Source organism: Corapipo altera, unplaced genomic scaffold (assembly GCF_003945725.1).
Source record: "Corapipo altera isolate COAL_440 unplaced genomic scaffold, ASM394572v1 2, whole genome shotgun sequence".
Taxonomy (NCBI): domain Eukaryota; kingdom Metazoa; phylum Chordata; class Aves; order Passeriformes; family Pipridae; genus Corapipo; species Corapipo altera.
This window is the reverse complement of record NW_020884890.1, coordinates 8,859,425-8,871,460: the sequence shown is the minus strand read 5'-3', so window position 1 is coordinate 8,871,460 and position 12,036 is coordinate 8,859,425. Positions and strand designations below refer to the sequence as shown.

General features: G+C 38.3%; 1 protein-coding gene across 2 annotated transcripts in view; it reads right to left on the bottom strand.

Moving 5' to 3' along the window:
- The window catches only part of MEI4 (meiotic double-stranded break formation protein 4), a 76,745-nt gene extending 67,676 nt beyond the window's left edge, over positions 1-9,069 (bottom strand). Inside the window, exon 1 of one of the 2 annotated variants that reach the window (XM_027645064.1) lies at positions 8,956-9,069. In XM_027645064.1, coding sequence (XP_027500865.1) covers positions 8,956-8,977 — 22 coding nt within the window. In that variant the 5' untranslated portion in view covers positions 8,978-9,069. The other variant, XM_027645065.1, reaches the window with a different exon arrangement.
- Positions 9,070-12,036: the final 2,967 nt, after the last annotated feature.

Genomic DNA, 12,036 nt, shown 5'->3' with positions numbered 1-12,036 from the left:
CATCATCATCATCATCATCATCATCATCATCATCATCATCATCATCATCATCATAATTTCCTACACTTTTGTCCTGGCCTTGACATCTAAATATTTATCAAAATACTATTTTTTTTCTTGTTATCCAACAAAACTGCATGCTTAGCACTATAATGTCATGTTGAGTAGCTCTGAAATAGTCACAGCACAGGTTTGAATAAGGTATTTTAGGTCATCCTTTCACCAGATCATCTGCTATCACTGACTTCTCCCTTTGGTTTTCCTCAACTTTGGACAGTAAGTCATAAATCATCATCATATATTCATTTATCCATCAGGGGCACTTACAGAAAGCGCTGCCTTTTAAATATTTCTTTCACCTTTCAAATACTTCTGAAATGCTCAAAGAATTCCTGCACATCCCTTGCACACCATCCATTCAGACACACCCATCAGTTAACACTTTGAGTTGTACAGAGCACAAAGGACAAGACTGTAAAAATTCCTTGGGATCTATTTACCTACAACTATGTTTTAAGCTACTGTTCTCCACTTGAAACACTCCATTCCTGACCTGAAACAGAGCAAAACCATCTAATCTAAGCCACCAGTGCATTTTCTTAAATCTAATCAAAGAGTAAACCCTTAGAAACTGAACTATACTATATATGCCCACTACTTAAAGCAGTTATACATTAAATGGAACCTTTTGCAAAATTTCTTGCAAAAAATTTATTTCACAAAACTTTTCAATTGATATCTAAGAATTCCAGGGAAAAGCAGAATTCTCTAGATTCTGCTAATCTCCAGGGATTAGCACCCCTGTGGGACAACTAACTGGTGTAAGACTCTTGTTTGCCTTATACATCAAAGGAAATGTTTACAAATACAGGATCATGCAATTAATTGAACTGCCTTCAAAGCTGTGAATAAAATGAAATACATGGAACCACACTGAAAGAAGAGTAAATAGGAACAGCAAGGTATTCAAAATATTCAGCTTTGAACCTGAAAGGTGCTTCCCAAATTATCTCATCTTCTAAATAGAAGCTGCACCCAGATACTACTCAAACAGTATCTGGCAAGTTCCATTCTTATAAAGTTCCTGTGCAGAGCAGAGCCATAAATTAGGGCACGCAGAAAGATGTCTTACAAAAGGCTTTCACTAGTGGTTTAACATTTTGGTATCTCCAGAGACTGCTTTGCAAAAGCTTTCTGATTCATCTTCCTTTTAAGGACAAATAAAGATTTACTTTCTGCTTCAAAACATGCTTTGTCAGTATTGGCATTCTCCTTTAAATTACATTCAGGGAAGTTGCAGAAGGACCAACATTCTAGTATGGGACAGGGAATGGTGTTTAATTTCAGCATGTCATGAGCGCCTAGGTGCCTTTTATCATCAAAGTCACCACCAACACCTTCTTATCTATGGTACTCTGTTTATTTCTACTTACATATTATTACAAAAACAACCAACAAACAAACCCACGAAGTTAGCTGTCTGGCCACTGATATATTACCACTATGCTACAGTGAAAAGTATGAAATACTACTTTGGTAGCATTTTTTCACCACTTATCACCAAAACAAAGACAGGCATTTTTTGACTTTGTTTTAAAAAGGGACTACTGTGTTTTAAACATAAAACCCCCTTAGTGCTCAAGGTAATAACACAACACAGACAAGCAAAGGGATATTTCACCCACAACATTCTAAAATACCATTTTCTAAAGGAGACGTATTCCTAACAAATCACATATACCAACCATCATGTCTTACCACCTAATTTAGCTTTAAATCACAATCCTTAAAATTTCAAATAGCACTCCACCTTAACACTTAGAAGATACATTTAGTTAATGACTAGTTAATAAATATTAGTTAATAGAATTTAGTTAATAATTACTTTGGAGTTTGAGGAAGGCCTTTTCCTCTAACATCTTATACAGACTCCTACAGTAGGAGTGTGTTACACTGAATGATTTTAAGGAGATATTTTTACTCTGGAGAAAAAGAATCACTACTTTTCTAGAATAATTACTTGTAAAGATGCTGTTAAAAAAAAAAAGGCAGGACAGATCACAAAGCTGGTTCTCCTTAGAAACAAGACACAAAGCAGTTTTTGGAGAAGTCATTCTTTCAGAATTTTAAAAATCTCTTGTTTAAAAACAGATAATTAACAAAAAATAGCAATATTCCTGCATATTTCCAGAAAGAGTAGATTTCTCAAAGATTTTATGGAGAACATACAGCTCTCTCATCTCCTTTCTCTCACTGTCACTGTCACCATCTCTCTTCTCTTTGCTGCCTTTATGATCATGAAAAGAGAAGCTTGTTTAACGAAAAGCAGGAGTTCTACAGGCTGATTCAGGTTTTTCACTGTTCCCTAAAAAGACAACTGCTCTCTCAGAAACCACTGTAAAAGTCCTCTAGAAAATAACACACTGGATGATGCTGTTAGAAATACAGGGATGCTGGCCAACCATGCATTAGCAAAAATTGCACGGCAACCTGTTGCTCTCAGGAAGTGCTGCACCACCAAATGTAAATACATTCCACTAAAAGCATATTGGCAGCTACAGAGTTTTATCAATAATATTTTTGCTCCTATCAACATAGAAATTACACCAATGCTTAGGTAGAAAAAAATGTTTTAGACCAAACCAAAAACTTTCCTCGACTGGGAATAGTATCAAGCCAAGAGCAGAAAGAAGTCACTAGTCTAGTCCTGCTAATGCCAAAATATGTATGGCAGGAATCAAAAGGATCAAGAATTATCCTCCAAAACATATCTGATACTGAGTGTTACTCAGTGGGAATGAGCTCTATTTGTGTGCTTACTGAGTGTTAAGGAGAGAACCATTAACCCCTTGCAAACTCTGCCAGAAGCAGGGCACAGCACAGATACCACCTGGTGACAGGTTCCCTATGCAACCCCCCCTCAGTCCACAAACTGGAAGTGCCCTCAGAGGACCTGATGGGTTGACATCACTGTCAAACAGGACTGGGTCTCCAGATTTCCAACACAAGAAAGAGAGATCTCCCTGTCTCCAGCCTTCTAATCCTCTTGCAGGACCCACAGCCCTGCTGAGATCCTAACCATGGAAAGCTGCTGAGCAACTATTCACCTGCAGAAATAATTAGAAAATAAGCCATGAACTGTCCTGTACAGCTCTGTGTTACATAACCAAGGAGAACTGAGATGTAGTGTAAGATTCTTTGAGGACCTTTGATATAAACTTCTGGTAAGTCTCACCTTGTTTTTTACATGGTCTGAAACATGTGAAGAAGAAGTAATTCCCACTAATCAGGAAAAAAAAGCCCACCCCACTAGTTTCAGATGGTCACAGTTTTGGTTCATTTCCTTCTCAGTCTGAACTTCATATATTTAACTCCATTCCAAAGGAGAAAGGTTTCACATTATTGTTAAAAAACATACAGATTTCAAATCAGTCATTATTATAAAAAAAAAAAAAATCACTAAAGCCATGAAACTTGCATCTAAACTTAAGTCATTCATTAGAGTAGTTTTAAAAACCTATAAAATCTCCTATTTCCAAAAATAGGACCTGCACCGCCACAAAAGGACTGCACCTTGCTAGTTAGTGTTCCCCACTTTCATGCCAATTACTTCTTGTCAAAGTCTGGAAGCTGAGGTCAAACATGTGACATCTTCAAAAAACAAGGACAATTCCCTGAGCCCGTTACTGGCATAAAGGCATCCGCTCCTCCCCTAGCACTCTCCACTCTCCCAGCTGTCAGAAGATGATTTTCTGCCTCTTACTTCAATGTTTCTATTTTTTTTCTCCACTGTTAACTACATAAAACTGAACAACTCAGCCCTTGAGTGCACATTTTTTGTTGTTTTGTTTTGTTGTTTTTTTTTTTTACCCCATGCCAGAATGCACTAGAGTCAACAACAGGCTGACAAGGATAACAATAACTTTCTCTCTTTAACTGAAGTTCAGGGATGATCCCTTCATTTTTTCTTTGCATTAACACACGTGAACTAGAGTAATTGGTCTCCCAGAAAGGATTAACCTAGAAAAAGGTGCAGCTGAGTTTGCAGTCAGATCAAAATGGACTGCCTACTGAAGAAAAACCCCAGTGATCATGGGATGAGCCTACCCCAGCTCCTGGGCCTGTGTCCACTGGAGCTCCTCAGCAGTTCTGGATTTCTCTACCATGAGGAGCCACAATATATGCTGCACCAAGGCATCAAAGGATGAGCTACTCAGTTTGCACAGGTGAATCCTCAGCTCTAGAGCTTTTAAGAAGTTTTTCACGGGTCTTTATGGGTAAGAGAGGTGAATTTTAGATAATTTACCTTTCTGAGTGGTACACAGTTTTCTGACGGATATTGGAAACAGGCAAGTCACAGAGAAATGGGGGGGGAAATGGCTAAATTATGCTATGATTTAAAATTATAAGGTACCTCAACATAAAACTAAAGCCTAAACTTGTTTGAAATAATTAAACATTATAGTAATACTCATTAATGTCAAAGAACTGCAGACCTTAGGTATGATTTCTAAGTTTGCCCATGAAATTCATGGCTAATAATGGAAGAAACTGCTGCAAATGTTATCGACAAAACCTTATTGCTTTCAAGGGGACACTTACTTGTTACACAGATCACTATAATCTGAATTTAAAAAATAATTTAAAAAATTAATAGTATAAGACATGAAATGGACTGTAACTCATTTAACTTCCAGGCCATTCAAGGGCTCAGTTTTCTTCACATCTGAAATTTTTATTTGAAAATAAGAGGATTTATCAGGACAGAAATAAATTGTCATTCATCACTACTACACAGCTAAAAATCTTCAGACAGTCCTAAATGTTAAAAAGAAATGCTTTTCCTTCTAAATTTAAGTGTATGGTCTGTACTTAAAGGTACAAATATAAAAGGAAAAATTGATTTGTTGCCATGATTTCTACTTTAACTATTCTGTCAATTACCCAGTGCAAATAAAGGTGACAAAATTACCCACATCTCTGTAACCTCATTCTGCTTTACACAAGAGAAATCAAGATACTGACTCACTATGATGGAGCACAAAACCCTGCAAGTGCTCCAGTGGAACTGGGCTGAGCTGCAGATGCATAAGGCCATAACATTAAGCAACAATAAAATAAACTTGATTTAATTGGTATGTCTAGCATAATACTGTCATCCATGTATATAATAAACAATGATAATGGGACAGCTGCATAATCAAGATGAACCAAAGTATGCCTTGTGTTCCAATTAAGCAGCTTTTACTGTAAAAATGGATTAAAGCTGTGGTTTAATATACACAGTGTCATTTTTAAACAACCTATTCTCGTAATACACGAAGTTATGTAATGTAGACATACTCACTGAGCAAAGAACTTGCTTTTCCTAAAACAAGCCTAAACAATAGCTCCAGTATATTTTTAACGGCTCAAAATGCTGAAATAATATTGAAAATAATAAATACTTAAAAGCACGAGAAAATTTGATTTAAATGTAGTATGATTTTTTCTTCAAATTATTTAACTTCTAAATAACTTTAGTTTCTAAAAGTTTTACAAATTCTCCAAAACCAAATAACATGAATGCGTTGAAAAAATATTTTAGAGCTTATTAACATTCCCCAATTATAACCATTTCAGAGAATTTAAGAACATAAACAACCATAATCCCTCAGGATTTCAGTAACATTTTAAAGGTAGGATTCATCTTATCTTAACAGAAATCTACAATTTAGAAGGCTACAGCTGCCTAGACTTCCTTTATTATCAATGGGCAGAAACAGAGATTTCGAACATTAAAAATATGCCAAGTTATTTGTACATCTAATGTGTGGTGATGTTCAGTCGTGACCCAGAACCATTTGTTTCCCTTCGCAGACTACACAGAGTGTTCAGATGACTTGATCAGATGCACACATGCACTGTGGACAGCTAACTTCAGTGAGATGAGTTGCTGCACCCACAGGCAGCTAAAGCTGAGACCTTCAAAAAACTATTTAAGTGTCTAACTAACAGGAAAAATTCTACAAGGCTGAAACCACCACCTTTTAAAAGAAGTTTGTAATTCTAGATCTTTTGAATATTTCTGGAAAAAAAAAAAAAAGCTTTCTAGAAGAAACTCAAAAAATCATGGAAAAAAGTTTGAAAGAATAACTTTGTGAACATATAAACATTTTCAATGCACAAACAAAATAGCAGACAGGTGCAAAAGTAAAACAGGAGGAATGTCAAGTATGCTCAAAATTATATGAGCATAAAACAATCAGTTCAGCCCCTCAAAGTTTCTGTGCATCACTCTTCAACGACATCATTCAAAAACACTAATATAAGCCTGAGTTTTCTGGAAGTTTAAAATTGTGTATATGTTCTCCCTAGAAGCTGAGAGTTCTTCCCTTTGCACCCTTTTTTCTCCTCCAACAGGCTTTTTTTATGTGTCACTTACAACAACATCTAATTGATCTGGCACACACTACCATTACCATGTATCTCTTTACTATTTTGACTACCAAAGACATGAAAGTATTTTCAGAAAAGGGAATTTATTCTATAAAACCCACTGTTCAGAAATTAAAGTCTAACTCAGTGGTACAAATTTATCTATTCTTATGTCAGCACAGATTTCGTCCCCTACCAAAACAAAATTGTGATCATTTAATCAGCTGAGTGTAAATCCACTCTGTTTGGGAATTGAGGATATACTTTTCATTGCAGCTTTAAGAGACAGACCACGAAACTCAGACCCTTACTCTTTTACAAAGTTTCGTATTTGGTAGTAATAATCACATAAAGTATAAATTTACAGTTGGCATTTTGGACTGTGGAAAACAATCACAGCCTTTATATAATGCTAAGTTACAACAAGAAAGCAGCCATATCTCCCCAAGATTTTCTTATTACAAAGACTGCATTAGCTTTTCAATGTAGAATTTCACAGCAGAGTTCAAAAAAAAAGACAATTATCAAGAGTTTGGAGGATTATACAGAGGCTAGTGACTAAAATATCACCATTTTTCTTTTCAGTTTCACACTTTCAGCCTTTACCTGAACAGGTTGGTTTCCCTAAGTTTTTAAAAGACCAGTATCTTTCAGTGAACAAGCTTCATTCAAGTATGCTTCCAGAAAGCATCCATTGTACTTAGAAAACCTTGTTCTTGGGTTTCTGACAGAAATTTAATATTGGCAGAATGAAAGATGAGATTGTTCAAAAGAAAGGAAATGTTTGTACTAGAAAACAAGGAAAAGGTTCTAGGAATCTAGCACTCTAAAAAGCATACAGTATAAAATAAAGAATGAAGCCTTATATATACTACAGATACTAACATAACCACAGCCCCATTTGAATATGTAGTGCGTAAATAAGAATTTATGAAGCACTAGAGATTGCAAAAGATAGTGAACCACTGAAGGCACTTGCCAAGCATTTGTAGCCAAGTCCATAGACAAGTACTTTTTACACTTTAATTCAGCTCAATTAATAGTCTATTCAAATTGAAGAAATGTCTGAGTCACAAAGATGGTCAGAGGGCTAGAGTACCTCTCCTATGAAGACAGGCTGAGAGTATTGGGGTTGTTCAGCCTAGAGAAGAGAAGGCTCCGGGGAGACCTTATAGCAGCCTTCCAGTACCTAAAGGGAGCCTACAGGAAAACTGGAGAGGGACCTCTTACAAGAGCATGTAGTGACAGGAAAAGGGGGAATGGCTTTAAATTGAAAGAGGGTAGATTTATATTAGACATTAGGAAGAAATTCTTTACTCTGAGGGTGGTGAGATACTGGAAAGTGTTGCCCAGAGAAGTTGAGGACGCCTGTCCTAGTTTCAGCTGGGACATTTTTTCTTAATAGCTGGTATAATGGTGTGTCTTTTGGATTTATTATGAGAATAATGTTGATAACACCCTGATGTTTTGGCTGTTGCTATGGACTGTTTACCCTAAGTCATGAACTTCTTAGTGCCTCATGCTCTGCTAGTGAGGAGCTGCACTGTAAGTGTTCAAGGCCAGGCTGGATGGGGCTTTGAGCAGCCCAGTCTAGTGCAAGGTATACCTGCCCATGGCAGGGGGGTTTGGAACCAAATGATCTCCAAGGTCCTTTCAACCTAGGGTATTCAGTGGTAAGACAAAATTAATCATTGCTTTCTTCCATCAGCCACTGAGAAAAATGCAAGAGACAACACACTATGATTTCTCAGTTTCTAAGGATGGGGTGATCAGACACAATCATTTGAATTCACTGACATTAGAAATATTCAGTTTCAGGTAAAAATACTGGCAACTTCGATAACTCTTTACTATTCTGTCATACTTGCATATTTATGCAACCTTTTCTAAACAAGCAGAGCACTAACACCACTAATTGAATCCCAGAATCTATCCCATACACAACAATACAGTGTTCTTACTTGTGATTTGAGTGAAATGAACACAAAAAAAACCTCAGACCTGTAACACATCAAAAACCTAGGAATCTGAATAAATATTGAGAGAAGAGACTCATAGCTGATATTCTTCATTATTAATAACCAAGGCAGTGCAATTTCCATGGGAAGGCTTCCATTTCCTTCCAAATAAACCAAATAAACTCAGCCTTTCCTCAGGAAACTGCTCCTCAAATACCTGAGGCTTGCCACGCGAGGCCTTCCGCCTGGAGAGCCAGGCAACTGTCCCAGGGGAACCGGGAGTGCCAGGGGGCTGTACTAGGGGAACCAGGAGTGGCAGGGGGCTGTACTAGGGGAACCAGGAGTGGCAGGGGGCTGTACTAGGGGAACCAGGAGTACCAGGGGGTGTTCCAGGCAGCCCCTGGACCCGCACCCCTGGGCGTGGGGTTTACACACGGGGGATGTCCCCAAAGGCCAGAGGCACTCAATGACACCGCGGGGTGGGGGCATCTCCTCATGCTGCTGCCTCCATCCCGGTGCCTCCTGTCACCCTCCCTCACCGCCTCCCCGGGCAGCCCCGAGAGCCTCGGGCCCGACCCACCTGCCGCGGCCCCCAGCGCCATGGCGGGGGCAGCGCCTGCTGGCCCGGGCAGTGGGACGCGAGCTCACCGCCCCTGCTGGGATCTGGCATCAGGCACAGCGCCAGCCCCGAGGCGCTGTGGTGCGAGCTCCTCGGTGCGGGCCCTCTGCGTCCCACTCGTGTTGATCTCGGCCACACACGGGTGTTTCGTTGCGGGTGTTGGAAGAGCTTATGGCCTGGGCCTCGCCTCCCGCTCCAAGGCCTCCTCAGTCGGGAATGTGCAGGGAGGAGGAAGCCAGGGAGCGCCGCAGGAGACATGTGAAGGCCCCTTGTGCCGCCAGAGAAGGAGGGGCTGCAGTCGCGGGCAGGCTTTGGGCAGTGTGGCCTGGAACACTTTTTACTGCTGTAAATTGCATGCAGGTCTCTCGAAGCGTTTTTGTGGATCAATACAGGTCTCTTTAAACTTTCTGTATGTTTGGATATCTTAAGAGGAAATGAGATCGTAAAACTTCAGAACGGTATTTCTCTAACAGCGCATTGGAAATAGAAGCTGCCTTTTAGCTGAAACACTGTGATCAAAGCTCACAAGTTAAGAAATTAGCTTTGTGTGTAAAATTATATTCTCTACACAAGCGATGCTGAAAAGGCTGTGTTAAGGCTCCTTGGCCAGAAACAGAGTCTATAGAGTCATAGAACCAGAGAATGATTTCAGCTGAAAAAGACCTTTAGGGTCATTGAGTTCAACCATTAACCCAGCACTGCCAAGTCCACCACTAAACCATGTGCCTAAGTGACACATCTACAGTCTTTTAAATACCTCCAGGAGTGGTGACTCCACCACTTCCCTGGGCAGCCTGTTTTAATGCTTGACAGCTGTAAGAAATTTTTACTAGTGCTGAGGAGGCTAACGTTGAGGAGGCTGAGTAAATTAACATTAGTTAATTTAGTACTGTTGAGGAGGCTGAGGAAGGAAGACAGGAGGTAAGAAAGTAATGAAGCAAGATGCATTAGGTGCAGTTAGTCTCATCACAGTATGTCAAGATTTTAAGTAGAGGGGGATCGATCTTTCTAAACACAGAAGTATTCAGATGTGATAAACAATACGTACTTTTAAAATTCTTACCCCCATTTCTTGTTCTTGGATAATCTCAACAACTTTATTTTTATCATGCTCTTTTGTTCAAAAACAATATACATAGTTGTAAACTTCTAAGCTAATGTACTTCATTTTCTTTTTTTTTTTTTAATTTACCTTCCCAACTACCGAAAATTGTTAACACATTGGAACTTTCATTTTAGATTTCAAATGATAAATTAGACTGAATAATTTAGAGACTCTCTTCATTCTGACAGCACTACTTATTTCTCAGTGAAATCCAGGGGGACAAAATAACAAAACATTCTCTAGTCTTCCATTACAGTGACATAGCAGCAGCTACACTTTATCATTTTCTGTGCATCTTTTGTGCATGTAAGTGATGCAGATGCTTTGCAAAGTGGATGGGCATTTTGTAGATCGGAATGTCCATGTTTTCATATAATCTTTTCCACTGAGACTGAAATAAAAGATTCAGAGACATCAGTGCTTTTACCTGAAAACCTATGGTTTGTATACAGGCAGCTGAATCTAAAAAGCAGAATTAGACAGAGGCAACATTATGACTGGTCTAAAAAAGAAAGTGGCTCTTCTTTTTCTGAGAGTACCAGTCGTGCTTGCAATTGTAAGCTTACTGGGAGACACCTAAATATCCTGAGGCCTTCTACTATTAGCTGCCTGGAAGGATGTTTTTCACTTGATTATTTTGTACTTAAACTGAATAAATAAAAAAAAGGGCCATGTAAATTTAGTTTTAGATGGACAAGTCCTTTTATTTTTTTTTTTTATTTTTTTTATTTGGAACTAGTAGTTGTTAAAAAGAATGTGTCTTAAACTTGCAAAATTATTGTGTACAACTTTCAGAATATCAACCAAGGTACACCTTATCATGGGTTCTAGGTTTGTTTTTAAAATATGTTGACTATCCCAATATTTTCAAGGTGAAAAAAAAGCTGGTGTCTCCCGTTGCCATTAACAGAGCAACTCTAAGGACTTTTCATCTGAAAGCAGGAAAATCAGAACACAGTCAACTGCCGAATCACTGAGATGTGTGCTCCTGTTTTATTGAAGAACACTTTTCAAAAATAATCTATAGAACTTGTATTAACTTTATGCAGTGACTATTCCTGGTGATTACATAGAATCATAGAATCATGAAGGTTGGAAAAGACCTCCAAGATCATTGAGCCCAGCCTTTGACCAATCACCACTCTGTTAACTAGAGCATGGCAGTGTCATGTCCAGGTGTTTCTTGAACACCTCCCGGGACGGTGACTCCACCGCCTCATTCCAATGCCTGAGCATCCTTTCAGGGAAGAAATTCTTCATTATGTCCAACCAACATAATCTAACATCACTTTTTAATAAATGAGTAAAGTGTTTGTGCACATGTATTTGTCCACATGTGCAAATTCATGTTATATCCAATAAATAAAAAATGAGATACTATTCCCATTTTTATGTCCAAACATGAGGTGATTAACACTGTGTGTAATTCCAATTGAAACAACAGTGAAATAAAGCTTTGCTTTGAAATAAGCTGTTTGCACTTCATAAAGGAAGCTGATTCTACTAGTTGCACATGAATTCTTTTGGTCTCTGTTTCTGAAGATGTCTTTTGATTTCAAGAAGAGTTAAAAGATACCTTTGTGGCAAAAGGTCATACAAAATAATTAGCTGGTTTTATTAATAATTAAACATAAAAGCAGTGCAGGTGTTTAATTACATCAGAGGTCATGAATTCTCAGTATTTAACCAATCCACGTGCTGAATAATTTTCAACAACAGAGTGATCAACTGAGAACAAACTCCAAAAACACAGGCTTCAATCAGTTGTTAAAAGTAATATGAAATACATTACTGTCAGACACGCACTCCCTGCTCTTACTGGATGCCTACAGTATCAACACCAGTTTGAGCACGAAAGAATATTTTTTCATTTGGAGAACTACGGTCTGTCAGAATTTATAAGACATCTTTATATTTTAATGTATGTCTTTATATTT